This window comes from Fonsecaea erecta, assembly GCF_001651985.1.
Source record: "Fonsecaea erecta strain CBS 125763 chromosome Unknown Scaff15, whole genome shotgun sequence".
NCBI classification, from domain to species: domain Eukaryota; kingdom Fungi; phylum Ascomycota; class Eurotiomycetes; order Chaetothyriales; family Herpotrichiellaceae; genus Fonsecaea; species Fonsecaea erecta.
In genome coordinates, this window is record NW_017387258.1 from 178,201 (window position 1) to 195,786 (window position 17,586).

At 53.9% G+C, this 17,586-nt stretch overlaps 4 protein-coding genes across 4 annotated transcripts; all 4 read right to left on the bottom strand.

The window, feature by feature from the left end:
- Positions 1–289: 289 nt before the first annotated feature.
- Positions 290–1,084, bottom strand: AYL99_11632 (hypothetical protein; the record flags this gene model as incomplete). Its single annotated transcript, XM_018843137.1, has 1 exon — positions 290–1,084. One exon carries the CDS (start codon positions 1,082–1,084, stop codon positions 290–292), a length of 795 nt encoding a protein of 264 aa, XP_018687464.1.
- Positions 1,085–6,837: 5,753 nt separating this feature from the next.
- AYL99_11633 (hypothetical protein) lies at positions 6,838–7,260 on the bottom strand (the record flags this gene model as incomplete). Its single annotated transcript, XM_018843138.1, has 1 exon — positions 6,838–7,260. The coding sequence occupies one exon, from the start codon at positions 7,258–7,260 to the stop codon at positions 6,838–6,840; it is 423 nt and encodes a 140-aa protein (XP_018687465.1).
- Positions 7,261–14,444: 7,184 nt separating this feature from the next.
- On the bottom strand, positions 14,445–14,972 carry AYL99_11634 (hypothetical protein; the record flags this gene model as incomplete). Its single annotated transcript, XM_018843139.1, has 1 exon — positions 14,445–14,972. One exon carries the CDS (start codon positions 14,970–14,972, stop codon positions 14,445–14,447), a length of 528 nt encoding a protein of 175 aa, XP_018687466.1.
- A 159-nt stretch (positions 14,973–15,131) lies between these two features.
- AYL99_11635 (hypothetical protein) lies at positions 15,132–16,816 on the bottom strand (the record flags this gene model as incomplete). The annotated part of the gene is made up of 3 exons (XM_018843140.1): positions 15,132–15,685; positions 15,756–16,097; positions 16,171–16,816. The coding sequence occupies 3 exons, from the start codon at positions 16,814–16,816 to the stop codon at positions 15,132–15,134; spliced, it is 1,542 nt and encodes a 513-aa protein (XP_018687467.1).
- Positions 16,817–17,586: the final 770 nt, after the last annotated feature.

A 17,586-nucleotide genomic window follows, 5' to 3' on the forward strand; every position in this document is an offset into this window, starting at 1 on the left:
CAACTATGAACGATCCCACATTCTGGGGAACAGTCTTGCATTCTCTCGCATTCTTGGAAATCGGAACAATCTTGCATTCCTGAGAAAATCAAATCCTGCATCCGGAGTAGATTTGCATTCATTGCTGAAATTCCCACCAACAATCCTAAATTCTTAGACTATCCCGACATTCCTAAAGCTGGCCTACATGATTACATTCCTCCAACCCTGCATCACTCCTGCATTCCTTGCTGCTTGCTTGCGTTCCTGAAACAATCCTGCATTCCTGCGACAGTGTTGCATCCCTGGATCAATCCTCCGAGTTCTCTTCGAGCTGTTCATTGATCAACCGAGCCAAACAGTTGTGATCGTCGAGAACGCCACGTACGGGTCCTCGGTTGGCCCGGCCGACCTGGACCTTCACTCCTTTGCCGCCAGCTGGGGCAATATCGTAGGTCAGACCGAGTGCGCGCAGAATTGGAAGAGACCCCATCAGGTCGTTGACCGTGACCCAATCGCTGATATAGCCATCAAAAAAACCTGCCATCATCATGACGAGCGTCTGTACAGGGCCCTCGCGGAAGCGGAACATGGCATTATGTTCTGCCAATTCGAGGAAAGCCGAATCCCATTTGTCGATCTCCCACGATACGGCAAAAAAGAGACGCCTATCCGGGGGAAAGGGAGAAGGCTCCTGTAGATGATTGCCATTCAGAGTAGGCGGCCAGTAAGCGCCACCAGAGATCATCCTTGCTCGCCCTGGCACGTATGCAACGCCAAAGATCGGGCGTTTACCATCGAAAAGGCCGAAAGAGATGACCCAATCTCTTTTCCCTTCCACGAATTGGGTAACGCTATCGATCGGTTTGACAACCCAGGTCCGACCGCTTGTCCCCTTCTCAATAGGGGCGTCCAGCACATTATCAGTTGGAAATAGGTCCCTAAGCTTGTTTGTGATGTGTGTTTGCACAATCCGGCTGGCGGCAGCGGCAATAGCGAACGGCCCTTCGTTCCCTACTGTGACACTTTCGATATAGCTCATAGACTCCTTGGCTGCGTTGAAAGCAACTTGCTCAAGCTCCCTGCGGTCGAGTGAAATAGCCATGCCGATAAATGGAGGTCGTTGCGTGTCAGTCGTCAAGCCGATGTGTTTGAACAGTGCTTTACCAAGGGATGGATTTGAATAAGAGTTGGATGACGGTACATAAAAAGACGAGGTGGCTCTGCTACTTTTTTTGAGAATTTATAAGTCGTGCGCCGCCAAGCCAAAGCTTTACTTGGCACCCAGTGGGTGACAGAATTCCGTCCCCAGGGAGGTAGGTAATCCGGGCAGAATAACCTCAATCACCCACTGGGTGCTTGGCCATATCAACCAATCACAACATCATTCTTGCAACCGTGTTACATTCATGCAGTCCCGCATTCCAGGCAGCAGCTCTGGATTCGGAGCAATCTTGCATCCCTGCCTGCATCCCTAGCTGCATACCTTCATTCCTGCATTTATGGGGCAATGCATTCTTACAGTAGTCCTGCATTCTTACGGGTCTGCATTCCTGAATTCCACCGCCACCACACACACCACATACATATATACACATATACAGGGGGTGCCAAAGTGTCAGGATGCCAGGGGAAGGAATGGAATGACGTACTTCAACCCGACTTGAGTTCAGCTGATCTCCTCCACCTCCTCTTTCGCCTGAGCGTGAGCGTGCCCGTGACCATGGGCTCTAGGCCACCTCCAGCCGCCTAAACAAGCAGCTTTTCATCCCTCCCTTTCACCGAACTGACCATGTCCCGTGTGGATCAAGTATTCCATAGGCTATTTCGATATCGCGTGTGATAAGGGCTGGTTTGCGCACTTTGACATTCCAGCTGCTCAGGGCTAGTCGGTCGTTGATAAATAGGCACACCCCCCCCCGTGCTTCGAAGGCCTTAGTGCAACTGGCACTCTATTTTCAGTGAAGCAAGGCTCACCACTTAATCTACCACTGCTGCTTGTCGTGTTGCTTGTTCGCTCTCCAACTCAGTGCCCTCCAGAGTCTGAAAATATCCTTGGACAGAGTTGTGGCTGTACTAGCCACTACCACCTCTGCAGCCCATTACTGTCTAGTTCACGTCGACCGCAGGTACTTAACCAGAACTCGGCACCCCTTTCCCTTCTCGAGGAATGGACCTTGTTTTCGGATCTAGCGGCATTGCCGTTGCCGACCTGCAGGAGCGCAAGGCCCCGATCAACGCTGGGTCTGAAGTTCTTCTGTGACCGGTGGCATGAGTGCGTGCCGCCCACAATCATGCTCTCGCACACGTTCCGCCTCAGATGACGTCCTCCAAAGCAACGAAGGCATCAACTTTGTCGTGACCAGTGTTCGGGATCTATGGTCCCGCCATATGTTCTGACAGACGTGGATGTTTGGGTCGCCGGTGATGGTTTTGTGAGAGCGGCGCCTGGATGGCCGGAAGTGAACACCGGTCGTGAACAGATTCATGAGCACACTATCACCCTCGAGAATACTTGTCCCCCCTCCCTCTCGCTTCGACTGAATTTGTAGCGCTGTTTTGATGATCGGAGAGATTCTGAGGGCGAGAGGAAATGTACATACGAACTCACACAGTACATTTATGATCTGACGGCAAGGACAATGAGATATGCAAACATGGCTGAAAAAGGTGATGGCTACTTTCCTATATCTTTGTGGGTAAGGTAGGCTGTCAAATTTGCTTTCTTTCCCTCCATCCGACAACGAGCAGTGAAAACACAGATTTTGAGCAGTGTCGTGTCAAGATCTGGCGGGATTCTCTACGCTGGATCTCGCAGCGGGTGACCGTCTTTGTACGCCCAGGTCTGGCTCGTTCACGCTGAACTTTGGGGATTGGTTGGTTGGCCACCCACCACAGGGAAAGGGGCGGACGGACGAACTTTGGAGCCGACACAGATAAGAGTCCGGCAACAGCACCGTCGCCTTGAGCGCGCAGTATGTTGGTTCCATCCTCGCCGCACGGGCGTCTGGCTGGCCGTTGCAGGCGATGTCGCCGCGGAGCCTTCCGGCACGGACGTAGTTGGCGTCAGGGTTGGCCAACGGACAGACCACTTCCATTTCTTTGGCGTCACGGATCTGAAATACTGCTTTTGTTCGTGCAGATTTGGCGCAAGGTATGAGCTCAGCAGGTTGAAGACGGATGCCATTCCAAGCGCGGCGTAGGCGTTGCCGATGAGGAGGAGGAAGGTACAGTACTCTTCCTGTAGTAGATCACACGCCCTGCCTTTAGGGCCCCTCATACCAGGCTTGGAGAGAACAAGCCATACAAGGCCCAATAAATATTGCTTAGCATTTCACACAAGATATGGCCCAAGTAAGGTGTCACGATCACTGCCGAAAGAGACAGAAGCCTCACCGTTTCTGCTGCGACGACGTCAGGTAATACATGGCGTGCAGTAAGATCTGCCACAGTGAGAGCACTCCCACTAGAATGGTCGAACCCATAACAATCGAAACAAGGATCTTACGTACCTTCCAACCGTTCCCCACCGCATCTTCCGGTCACTGACACAGGTTGGCAGAGCTTCTCGAGTCGAACTGTAGCTTCTACTCTGGAACACACCTGCTTGCTCCGCGCTTAGGGATGGAACCAATGGTCACGAGCATGGGACAGAGATCAACATTGGTGAAGACTGCTGGCTGAGGGGGAATGTCATTATCTTGCCCCGAGTGACCATTGGGCGTGGGAGCACCATTAGAGCGACCCTCCAGCCTGGTACAGGCGATACCGTTGTACCTCCCCTTTCGACCTATTGAGTGAGCTCAATATCCCTGCATCACCTGCTTGCCCTGAGCCGGCCACCGAATCCCCATCCGTATTTCTCTTCGAGACCGCGGGTCAAGCCCCCTGTTACCCGGGACCTCTGCCTGTCTAAGCTTGGCGGATGCCCGGCCCGAACCCTTCCCGGTCTCGCACTGTGCTCTTATTCTGCGAAGGGCAGGTGGAGCACACATGAAGATCAACCATGCGAGATTGAATCGCCAGGAGGTCATATCGCCGTCTGGATCTGCGTAAAGTCGTGCCCGGCGAGCATTCGCCTTGTAACCGGCCATAGAAATTCCTCACATCTCTTTCGGCAACCTCGGGCGTGTCACTGATTTTGAGTCACTTCGCATTGCCGCCCTGGCGCTGCAGGGAGTGGACGTCGTGCTGTTCTGGACTGGTGTAGACTGGGCCAGGATATTGAAAATGAAGACTTTAAGTGTTGCCATGGGGCCACTCAGCCCTCTCGATCAGCTCCGCGTCCAGTCCTTCCGGAACTGGGACGTTTTCGATCTGTCGCAGTGGAAAATCCGTCAATGAACGACATGATCAGCTGGTGTCGATTGTGGCCCAGTGGCGTGCTCGCCGTATCGAATGTCGGACGACAGAGAGCGGGCGAGTCTGGAGCTGATGACTCGAAACCAGCCGGAGTGAGCGTGTTGATGGGGCGACCTGGGATCGACCGGTGTGTATGATCCTACCTCTGCCCTCTTTTCAATGCCAGGCCGAGAAACCAGGTAATGTATCTCTGACGTCTCCTTCATGATCGACGTGCAGTCACCTACAGCCACCCTGAGCCGCCGAGAACACCATCACCGCCTCCCACAGAAGAATATGCAAGCCCTCTCCTTACTGATGTCGGTATTTCAGCTTGGTATCATGAGTGGGTTCCGAGCGAACACGACGGGAGCTCGGAGATATCGATCGGCCGGCTGTAGTTGACCGACTGGCGTTGAGATGCGTGCGTTGTCGTTCCTCACCTATCTCTACCTCGCTCAACCACTTCTGACGCCGCGAGAATTTTCGATGTTTGCGGATAAGTGAGCATACTCTCTGCCTGAGATCATTATTGCCACGATCTTTCGCCGTTCGAATATCATTCATCTCACTTGCTCCAGCTACTAGGGCCCGCATCTCTCTAGGCTTCGAGGAGCCCCTCGAAATTCTTGTACGATGCATGGTATTGAGTGAGCCGGAAGTGTGGTGACAAAGGTATCAGCCTTGGGAATCTCCCTCCTCATGGGTGAAGTCACTTTGCTACCCCTTGATTAGGACGTCTCTGCTTTCCATGTAGCAACCGGCAACACTGCAAATATTTTGAGAAAGAGTCATACTTCGATGGACCCGACTCACAAGATGCCGGTGACGGCAAAGACAGACAGGGAGCAGAGCGCGGAAGATGTGATATCTGCATGATAGAATCTTCCGACGAACCCTCTCCACCACCCTGCTTTAAGGCCGTGCGCGGAATGCTACAAGCTTGAAGTTTGCATCTGCCGGTCCGCCCAAAATTACGTTGAATGCTGACAAATAACGCTTCTATGTTCACCTGCTCCTACCTCCAACGCACTTTCGCGATTCCAAGGACAGCGGATGAGTTCGTCGGTGTAAATCCGTCATATAACATGGAGCGAAATCGATGGTATATACGAGGATTGAGCTTTTTGCAAGTCGTGTTGCTGCGGTCACCACCAGTCGCTCTCGGTAGTCTTCTGAGTTACTGCATCAGTCCGAGGCTGTCGTCCACTGCTCACTCATGCCCATTCCTCATAATCCGGGAAGTACCTGTTGTGTATCCTTTCCGCACAGGCCACGACGCTGGAAAGCTTTTTCCGGCTTTTTTGACTCTGACCATCAATCACCACTGCCTATCATGTCGGACATCTTGGATTGGATCGTGGCCATTCCGTGGTTCATGGCGTTGTCGGAGAAGGCCAGGGCAGCAGCACCCGAGATGCTCAGGAGGCTCAGGCGCAAATGGTCCGGTGAAGCTGATTATATCTTGCGCCATGGCCCAAGCGACGCTCTGGCCCGCGTATTCTCGATCCAGCGGGAGCACACGGGGTTGTGTGAATATAGTGTTGGATCATGGGAACAATTGGCGTCTGATATCGTTTCAAGGACGTAGCTTTGCGAGAAAAGTGTGCAGCTTCACAAACACCGACGCCGACATGGTGGCACCAAGTCATGCTCCTGCCGAACGAAGAATGATTTTTCTGTAGCCATAAAGTCCTAGTTTGATGTGCACTGAGCATAAGTTGTGGGTGACCGTCAAATCCCAACCCGCCCAACGCTCACTCGTCCAATACTTCTTGGAGAAAACCGCAAGTCGTGCCCACGCGAATCCTCAGATGATGCGATACATGCACCATTGATAGGTCCGAATCGCTCGTGACCGCTGTCAAAGGCGGCAGAAGCAATGGCATGATATCCAACCTTACCGTGACTCGCAGGAACACCCTCGTCCGGAGCACCACCGTTTGGACGCTGGTGCTCACGGTTTGCCACGAGGGTACACTCCAGGGATGACACTCGAGGGTCTCAAGAAGTGCGAACGACGGATTGCTCTGTTTGAGGCCTGTGAAACATTCCAGGATCATGAACAAGGGGAGGACCAGGCACAGCGGATTGACGAGAGCGTGAAGGTGGGCAAAGCAGCCTCCACAATTCGGGAGACTATTGTGTAGGCTGGAGGAGCTTCTGCCGCCCACCCAAATCCTGGTCTGGATTGCTAAATTGTGTGCCACCCGATAAAGGCCGCTGTAGGATTTGCGCCAGGCAGATTTGACGTCTGGACAACTTGACTGGGCCCCAGGGATATCCAAGCAGCAGTCACACCCGGAAGGACGTGATCATGCCTCCAACCGAAGAGTCGGTTAACACTGAGGAAGAAGAAAGAGGATCGAGCATTGACGGTACCGCGAGTACATCCGTATGTTCTCCTTCTCAAATGGCGGCAGCAATGGACTGAAACGTCAAAGTTGCCATTGACGTGTGACACTGCCTGTTTCGCACAGCTATTTCACAGGCACGCCGGCCCCGTCTCGAGCAACATCATGAATACGGAAGAAGTGGTCCGGGCAATTTTGGATGCAAATCGGGACCAGCTGATGTTCTTCGCTCGATTGGGCGCGTGAGCGCCAGGCAGACTTTATGTTCCTTGGTTTCGTTGTCGGCGGCGCCACCGACACCGACAGGAACCCGTTGCCGCCGTCGAGCTTCTATGCGCACATGGGGCGTCAAGAGCCGGGGCCAGCTGACGCGGTAGTCTTCGTGCCGTCGCCTTGACAGTTCGATGCTGCAGGTCAATCTAAGTTTGAATACGCGGGTCAGGTGTCGACGCAACTCCGTCCGGTCCAGATCCCCTGTGGACCACGGTGATTCTTCCTCCGGCATTAGACGACAGACGTCAGCCTGAAGCTCGCAACTCCAAGGCGATGGCTCTTCAGGGATCAGCATGTCGATATATGCAAACATCGTGTCTGTATGGAGATGGCATCATCTTCTTGAAACAACCTCGATGATATGATCCACGCTCGCTTTGCCAGGTGTGAGGTTCTTTGCTGTCTGCCCCCGTTCGGGTCCTTCTTGTCGTTGATAGCATGGTCGGCGCTCATCATTTTCAACATCTTCGCTTGCCACTATGTTGACAGCCCATCAATATCCCGTATTTCCAAGGCATCAGCGTCTCTTGGTGGTGCAGATACTCCAGGTACTTTTCGGCTGTGCTCTTCTCAGATTTTTGGAGATCAGAGAGCCATCGCCTGGGCATTGGGCGGCCGGAGTCTGTGAACGAGATCTGTCAGAGGCAGACAAAGCCAAGCTCCATTGGTAATGACATTATATCTGGACCGATTGCAGTCACAGCAGCGGCGTATGTGCATACTCTGTGCACTTGTTAAACAACCAGTGCGTGCAGACACAGTAGGGCTGCCCAAATGTGAACTGCATGAAATACTTGAACGATATTTCAGACATGATTCCGCCAACCAACGGGCAGAAGTGATGCATCTTGAGCACAGAGCGGCCGGGGGGAGCTCGCCATGCTGCCTGAAACCGGGATGGTGTTCGTACTCGTCTTGGGATCCATCTTCGGCAGTGGAGGAGGTCGAGCTGAAGAGGTTGACGTTGCCGACCATGGCGTCCACCTCGCGGCGGAGATGAAGATCGAATGGTCCTTCTCCTCATCCTCTTGAAGACCTCGTCTCTCATAGGGCGTCTGTAGCTCCGCTTCTTCTCGCTCGGAACCACCATTCCCTCCTTCATCATCGTGACGGTGATGGTGGTGGTGTTGGTGTGGCCGACAGACAATAAAGGTCAATTTATCCCCGTCGTTACGCCAGCTGCGCTGCATGGCATATTCTTCCTCCAACGTGAGCGGCGAGTCCAGCCTTAGCGTCTCGTGCATGACATGAGAACACCTGTTCGTGCGGGCCTATCATTCCATCACATCTGACACTCTGTCGGCATTGACGTTTGCAGCGACGTTTGCAGCAGAGATCAATCAGTGGAAGGTGAGTTTTGAACAGTCTTCCATATATCCCTTTCCCTTTCATCGCAGGACGGGTGGTGACTTTTCTGGCGCAGGGAGAAATCCCAAATAGAGAAGAACGGGTCGGTCGAACTCCCTAACACGGTCCATTGCAACGTCCGTAGACTATGACTACGAAGATCCGGGGTCGCCGATCCATAGCGAAGCGCCAATCGGGGAATGAACAGGGGAACATGAGCAGGGAAGAGTCGTCGGCGGCGAAGGAGTTGCTGTTGACCCGGCTGAAGCCTTTTATGTCAGTGCCCACTGCGCATATACGGCTGACGGTCATATTCTTCAACCAGGACAAGCCGACTTCGAAGTCCGTGACAACAGATGAGCCAAACCACAATTGAGGTCCGCTGCATAGAGAGGATCTCCCCAAGCACCGATTAACCCAGTCCGGCTCTTTCTCCTTTGCCTCTTTCCCCGTACACCACAAATATATATATCCTTCTCCCGCTGGGCCTGGTGAAGGTGACGTCCACGAGAAACAGCACCTCCCTCCCCGAAGCGGAGACATCGGATCTTTGAGCCTTGCTTCACACAGAATAGAGTGCCAGTTGCACCGAGACCTATTTTTCATTGCTCCTCGTTTCCAAGTGCCCGCGGCTCCTCAACTAGATCACGCACGGTTGTTTGGGCCAAGCCACAGATTCTCGTTGCGGTGCTCCTTTACAGCCCTCAAAACTCACCAAAGGCGGTAAGGGTAAACATGGGATTAGTGATATTGCATACATCGACGCCCTGTTCTTCGCATCCGGAAGCTCGGCGTATGCTTTTCATCGTTAGGGCGAAGTCCGTTCTGGTCGATATTGCCACAGCGAGATTGCCCCCGGAATCTAGACACACAGCTCCGACTGCATCTTGCACGGTTCACAGGGAAATGCGCCAACGCCGTCCCAGAAACAGCAGTGGCCTCGATGTTTCCCTACAATCTCGTCTTCAGACAAACTCGAATTCTTCAGATCAAGCACAGTCGCCAGTCGAGGGCTTCGTCCATGTGCCTTGTAAGAGGCTCAAGGGCGAAAAAAAGGAGCTATTGCAGCTTGTGTCGGCCTATTCTCGCAGTGATTTTGGTTGGAGATGCGGCCCATGGTCAGTGGCCTCGGCTCTTGAGAGGATGATATTGCTGACATGGACAGCTCTTCCATCTGGTCGGGCCGATGTGCGACACGGCTTTTCAAGAATTGGACCGCGATGTTTACCGCACCGAAACAGAGCGTCACAGTAACATGGAGCACCGACGCAAGACAATGTTGGCTGATTGGATCTTGCCTTCGTGAGTCGATCAGCCTCTGACTTAGGTCGAGTTTCTCTTTGATGAAAGTGACTGGGTCATCCATGAACTCGAGGTATCACGCGCTGCTGTGGACTTGCACCTCCTTCGGGTCTGAGCGGCAAAATCTGATGCGTGAGCCCTCCCCTTCTTAGTCCGTGGCGCGACCGGCTCCGCGCCAATGGATCCGTAATAACACTTGCACCGACATGCACCGACAATGGAGAGACTCAGACGGCACGAATTTCGACTGCATTTGTACAAGCTCGCTCATGTACAAAGCGTACGAAGTTGTCCGCGTGACTGATCCCTTCCTGCCACCTTCCATTGCTACCGCGCCCCCATGTCCTGTCACGAATGCGAGTCACGTCGACAGCAAAGCAGTGACTGAAGAGAAAGATGAGCCAAATGAAGTTCTTGTCCTCTTACGTTGCGTGTTGAGGTGCCAACGATCACGGGAGTTCATTGGACATGACGTTCAGAACCGCAGTCGAGATGGCTGACCGGCCATCGCAACGCGTGCAAAGCGGTGGGCAGACTCGGTCTGTTAAGACAAGCGTCAGAGGACCAAGTGAATCCTGCAAATCGCCTTGACTAGGAGCTCCCGCTTCGTCCAAAGAGAAAAATGAAAAGGAGAAAAGGTACCGTTATCATCCTGCGTGAATGGGACCGTGCCAATCGAGAAAAGGGGAAACAATGTCCATGGAGGTGCTTGAATCTGTTTGCAAGAGAAGACCAACTTTCCGCGCTGCCTTATTAAGAGAATCCCCTGCACCCAGACACGACAAAGAGGGGGAATGGTGTAAACCGAATAGAACTTGTAGGAAATAGAATAGAGCTGGGAAGTATGGTCGACGACTCCCTTGACGACGGCCGCCAGTTGCCCTTCTTGCCCGAGGAAATCATTCCCGAAGGCCACCACGTTCGCCTCGCTCATATACGCCGTCTGCAGCGCAGAGCCCTTGAACAGGTACTTGAGCACATGACGGTGGCGCTGCCGGCCAGGCCGCCGGGGTCGAGACCTCTGCGCTACAGACCGCAATGTCGCGCTGGTCAAACCAGAGTTGAGCCGCTTCATCGATAAGTTTCTGCAATTTTTGTCGCCGGATATCGATCACCAAAACTCGCTACTGCCTCTCATGGGCTCCCGGCAATGCGAGAAGATTCCAGCGAAGCGTTCTCGCCGCGAGACGCTCTCCGACTGGAAGTTTCTCTCTTGTCAATCAAACCTCCGCACGAACGGTTCAGGTATCGATGTCGTCGATGTCGTCGAATACCCCGACGGTCGTCTGGAGAAATCTGAAGAAGAGAAGCTCCCACGCTCTGTCAGATCGTGGCGAACCCAGGAGACCGTGACAGAATTCGACAAGGTGACACGGTACTCACACATGACGTCAACGACCACGTCATGCCTCTGCAGGACGCCGACCTGCTCATGCACGTCGGCGTCTCAGATCGACTCCCTGGCTCTCAAGTGCGTTCTCTGGTCGCCCTCCCAGGGAAATGTAGCTCGCAACACCGGCGAGGACTGTTCTTTCTGGATGATGCGTCATCGCAAGCACTCACCCATCCTGTGTTCTGACGCCGGCTAGGCTGGCGAGAGGACGTTTCTCATGCAAAGTCGCAAAGAGGGAAGAACACGCGCACCAACCCGATGAAACGCTCTTCCTGAAACACTCTTGCACTCCCGTGGCCCTGCGGCTGTGTGCATTGGGATTTCCCACCCCAAAAAGCCCCGACTCCAGACCGCTCCGGACCTCAATTCAATCATGCCAGGGACGTGGTCAATCATATCGTGGCGGCGGAAAGATCGATTCTCACCAAATGGAGCCAACTTGTGCATCAACGTGTCGGAATATCTTCTTTATCGCCCTTGGGTCCAACAACATATGAGCGTTGCTCGCCATCTTGTGTGTTTCCCCTTTGGAGGTGCGCCCTCATGTGCAAATAGTGACAGCAGGTCAGATCATTTCAGGAAGAAAGTGAAGTCACTGTCATTGTCCCCCCGCACGAAACCGGCGTACTCGCATTCACTGTAGACTGGCAATGTGCACTGTCCGTGGGCAGTCTGGTCTTCAAGACGAGAGTGGACGTGAACGGTATCAAAGTACCAATTCCCAGCGGCACGCACCGGCGTCATCATTGGCAACCAGGCTCGGAGACGCAGGGCTTCGTATTTTCTTCTTCCAATACTTGCAACCATCAAAAGGAATACTGGTGGTGCAAGTCCGGACAGTGTGGGAACGCGTTGAGAAAGAGGAGCGCTGAATTTGGCATGGCTCTGACCCCACGAGAATGCAGCCAATACTGGTCTCTTCCATCAGAAGTAAAAGGGTGAACGACCTCGACTGGATGAGCCAAATCTTCGCCCTAGTTGGGATGGACGCTGATCTTCTGAAAACCGTGGACGAACCTGTCCACTATCGCTTTCAATTCAATGGGCTCCCGGGGGGGTCCTTCTGTGTCCTTCAGCATGACTCGCTCCTGACATCTTGTGATCACCTTCACGCCTTGAGTGAAGCATCCATGCGTCTGGGTCATGGAAAGCTCGCTTCCATCCTTGGATTTCAGGCCTGTCGGAGTGAAGGTCGCGATTGTCTTGGGGATCGGCATTTTGTTCTTTCCAGAAACTCTTCGTCACGACTATCGCAATAGTCGGATTGACCCGGCCAAGACAAGCACTGCCACGTTCCATGGAGTGTCCGAGAGGCACCGGGTCGTCAAAGAACAAGTGGTGGAAGTAGCAAGCAAAGCTGCAGATGGAAATTGAGGGCGGAGAGCATCCAATCTGGGAGATCTTCACAGCTCCGCGGATGCTCTACCCGATCTTCTTAGAATGTATCATCCAGGCGCTGCAGCAATGAGCCCTGGATACCAGAAAGTCACTGTTTCTCTCGGCGGCGACGACAAAGGACTCTTGCGGAAGCGTTTCGACCAGGCCGTGACGTCCGGCTATCTGAATATCGCGGTAATGGAGTTGAAGTAGATACCTTCAGAAGTGATGAAGATGTATGAGCAGAGAACAGCACGACAAATTGGGCGGAGATGGTGGACCTAATTAAAAATCAACGTAGCAGACAACGAGTTGACGGATTAAAAGGACGAGATGTTGGCTGATTCCGCGGCATCCAATTGCGCTCTTTATGATGTTGAATGTAATCTTGTGGAGGATCGTCGTCGGTGCAGCTTTCCACAACCGCGCAACAACCGGGTCCTCCTTTCGTCCATGATTAGGCCGGCATTGACAATTTGCAGCCGAGGAATTATTCCTCGAACTGTGATGCCACGAACTCTGTCAGTGGTGATACTTGACACTCACCCGTGTCGGCGCAAGATTGGGACTCTTGGATCGGTTGAGAGGATGCAAAAGACCTCTCGAACGCAGCGTGTTTCGCCGCATGTCACCCATTATTCGAACTCGTCCCGTCACTCGGACTCCCACACAATGAAGTAGATGTGTCGGACGTCTTCATTCCACCCCTCCTACGTGATGTAATCCATGGCAATGTAGCCGTGCTTGAATCCCCACGTGTCGCGATCAAGCTCTGAATGCTCGGGCATCCGCATATGTAGAAGCCTGCAGCCTGTTTGGCGTCGTGGAGCGACATCAGAACAGATTGAAGAGTATCATCGCCAGATTGAACGCCATACCAAAGTCTCCATCGCGGGAGGCACGCGTTGCTCCGGCTGGGAGGCGCCATCGCTGGGCTCAAGGCTCAAGTGACCACGACGCTCGAGTTCTGAACCAAATCGAATCGTCCCGGGAGCCACGACCGGCGCCATACATATATCGAATGTAGGAGGGTCAGGTCAGATCAGGTCGAGCGCCCGAGGATCCCATTCCAGTCTCACAAGGTGCATTCGCACCGCAATTCGTGGACTCTGTTTGCCCTTGTTTGCTCACAGACTGACGAAGCAGATCTTGTCCGTATCCGTTTTGAAGAGTCGTCGGCGCTGGATAATTCTTCCGCGGATCACGTGATCGTCAAACGCCATGCGAGAGTTCCATGGACGCATCCCACGACACTCCCGCCACACTGTGCCGTAATGCACCGGTTCCTTATACTTTCAGGACCTTCTCGCGTCTCATACCATCACACGCCCGAACGTACGTCTCGTCCGGGCAAGGAACGGCCTTTGGGACATACCAAAAGCGCCAAATAAGCCGGGAAGGTCGACTTTTCCTGGGTATTCCACCAAGCTACCAGTCCACCGACGCATTATACCGCGATTTAGCACTTGAACCAGCAATATAACGACGTCGTTGACGTCTGAAGAGTCGAAGACACCGAAATAGACGGTTTCTGAGGGAAAAATTGGCGGAAATTGGTCTCATTTTGTACCGATCCGGCACAGTCCGAGCTCGACCCCAATCCAAAATCACAACCACTGGTGCCCACGACTTCGCGAGAGGGATATAGCTAGAGAAAGAGAAGATCATCTTCAGCAGATATATGAGACAGAAGAAGGGACAGGTTTGCGCCGACGGTATCGTTTTCAGCGCCCCCGTTAAAACGGTGCCAAAAAAATGGGTTTTTCGCGTCCCGACTGTACCCTATGCTGGTATTATAGGCTACGCCGTACCGAGCTCCTTGGGCACGCTCAGGGCAGTCTCCTAAGTATATTTATGAAGCCCCCAGCCCGATACCGATGCTCCAGAGCCGTTGACGCTGGCAAATCCAGTCACGCCGGACAACGTGATTATCCACCAACAAGGCCCCGGACGCGTAGGTCGAGCATGTCACTGACCTCTTCCATTCTGTTGCTACCTTGCACAACAATCAGATTGCGAATCGGACGCGAATTGACGAAGTTGGTTTTTTCCGCCCCGTCGATCTTGGGGCCAAAAGTTCAACTACCGAATTTCGACTCCGGAATAGCGCTATCGTGACCGACGTGCCGCAAAACGTATAGAACCATACGAAATATTGCGCTCCGGGGCGTAGTGCGGACGTGGGAGTGGGTTTTGCCACGCTGGGGTTCCCCCGGGCACCGGTGGAGATTTCGGCGAATTGGTACGTGGGACGTGTATAAGACGTCGTGCCATGACGGGAGTGACGTAAAACGCACGGAAGTATGCGTGAAAATGCTCTCCGGGGTGTGGTGCGGGTATAGGAATGGCTTTTGTCGCGCCGGGGGTCCCACGGGCACCGGAATCTTCATGCCCCATGACCATGTGAGATCCTTGGTGTGGGAGCTTGCAAGCATCATCATGCCGACCCAAGTCAGCCATTCCGCCTGTTGATTCCGTGGTTGGGCATTGTTGGGAAAGGAGACCATGGAGGGAAGAAGTCCGGCAGGGATCTGGAGATATACCAGATTCAAAAAGCGTCTGCGGTCGCTATATTCCATCAACGGACAGTAAGCTTGCAGGGCCATGGGGGCATATTGCTCTTGTGCAGGGAGGTCGGTATGCTTAAGCAGTTAAAGGCATCTCTTCGAGCGGTGAGCTGTTGCAAATCAAGTACTCTTCGTCGTCTTCCGAGGCGTTTTCCTTCACAGCGTCCACCCAAGTAGAAACGTCCAAAAGGATGTCGATCACGGCTGCCGCGGCTGGTGGTGCTGAGTGCGCCGGTCCATGTTCGCCATGACCTGCAGCGCCGCGCCCTCCGTAGACCCGACCAGCAGGTGCTCGGCGGTCAGGTCCTCGACCGTGTCAAGTCGCGTCAGCGTGTAGCCTAGACGATTCAGGGAATGACTGCCAGGGACGAGGATGGACCTCTGAGACTCCTCACAGTTGATGGAGAGGACGTTGCTGCTCGCGGCGTCCTGGTACGTCCATGCGCGCGACATCCATTCTTCCCGCTCCAGGACGTCGGGGTGCACTGGGTCGACGAAGCGGTCGGTCGTGCTCATCTGCTCGGGCACGGGGCGGGCGGCTACCGACAGCACTACGACGACCTCTTCCGCCCGCGAGTAGATGTACCCTATGCTCTCCAGCGTGTGGGCCCTCTCGGGTCCTGGACTCCGTTCTGGGCTTTGGTGGCTTTCGCCTTGAGACCACTCCTTCTGGCCGTCGACTCCGACATTGACAAGACGATATACTCCAGCTGGACAATTGACAAGACCCCCAGGCTCCGTCTCCAGAATATCTGTCGCTGCCCCAGCGATCCACCCAGCGCTTCGCCAACTTAATCATCATGAGCGTGGTCTTCGACAAACGTATGGAGCTGGAGGACCCCAAGATCCGCGAACTATTCCAGACGTCCTCGTGTCCAATCGATGAGATTTGGATCTGGTGCTCCTCCTGTGCGAATGGTATCTCGACTGGTCGGGGTCTCTTGCTCGCAGTCGACGTCGAAGCGTATTCATCACTGGTAGGAAACGCACGTTTGCCTAACGAGGAAGGCTGAGTAGGAAATGTGAGAGCGGGAGGACGCGAGCTCTCCTCTAGTCGGATATGGTATATAGGATGGTCCAACGGACTACCGATCGAGACACCTCTCTCCTTCGGTGTTGCGCCGTGAGGATCTTGTTTCGCATCGGCAACGTTCTTTGGTGTCACTGTTGGCATCAGAGCCATGAGAGCCATCATATCTCTTGGCCATCTGAACCTCTCGCTTCTGTCTCTCTTCACGTTCAAGTTGGGGCATGACTCGTTGCTTTGCTGGTGCGTTGTATGCGGATCCCCTTGCGAAGGTGTTCTGAGAAACTGAATCGGTGTAGCTGCTTGTGCTGCGGGACCTAGAAAGCTCAGAGTTGGTGGGCGACGGTGGGCGCTCAGAGGCTGCGTCGCCTCCCCAGGCAGAGTCACGGTCAGGGAGCATGAAAATACCGCCGGCATTGGCAGACTGAATTTGTGACTGGGCCTGAGAGCTGAGAGCAGAACCAGCAAGGCTCGAGATCGCAGAGCCAGAGCTGTGCTTGCCACGCACATAATCATAGCCTCGACGCCGAAGCTCTGAGATTGCGTGGACGGCGTCCTGACCCGATTCTGCGTCACCAGGGTCTCTATGGGAGGCAAAGCGACACGCGATCGATTTCTCTGGTGGGAAGGAGGTGGTGGTGGTCGAATGGGCTGCAGCTCCGGTGGCGAGGGTATGCGGCTCGAGGAGGCGACACCATCTGCGGACTGGCGACCTGCACATGTTGGAGGGCAATGTGCTGAGGGCGCTCTCATCATCTCTGATACATTCCTCTTCCAGGGTTTGTTTCAGGGAAAGGGCGCGGTCTCCAAGCTTCTGCTGACAATTGCACCATCTCTGACTGTGGATCGGCTTCATATTGAGACGGCGGCGGTCGGTTCTACGCTCTCTTATCACGGTGTCAGACTCTTTTCCCTGCCCTTTGGAAAACAAAATCGAATCCTCCCCCGTTCGACAGCCGACGCAGCGCAACTCCCCGAGCGACTTTGGTGTGCAGTTTCTGCTGCGTGGAAGGGTGTCTTTGAGGCCTCCATGGATTCTTTTCGCACAAGCTTCCTGATATTTCGAGAGCTGGTTTTGAGAACATCTTGCTTTGAGGCATTTGACGTTGTAGAACGCCTCTCCTTGACCTCCCGAGTACACCAACCGTTCGTCTGGTTCGTCTGTTTCATCCGGCCCGCCTCTTGCTAAGTGTCTTGAACCACTCGCTCGAAGTGTTGACGCGGACAAGCGAAGCGGCGGGAATTGTGAACGACGTGCGCAAGGAGATGGATGCGAAGCAGGCGTCAATTCGGAAGACTCGCAATGGCCGTGAACGACGGGCAATTTGCGCCGACCTGAGAGGGTTGAGGAAACAGTACCGTGAGCGCGAGGAAAAGTGCGTAGATGGGCTGCTGACGGGCAGCAAAGTCGTACTGTCGACGCTCCACCGGACTGCGAGTCAAGTAGTCCGCAACCAGGGATTCGACGTCGTGGTGATTGATGAAGCGAGTCAAGCTTTCGAGCCACAATGCTGGAGTCCACTGGTGTTCGGAGATGCCAACGTGAAAAAGGCAGTGTGAAGTTGTCCCCAACAGTCAAGAGTGCAGATCACAAAGGCAACAAGGGGGAGAAGAAAGGAAGGATCA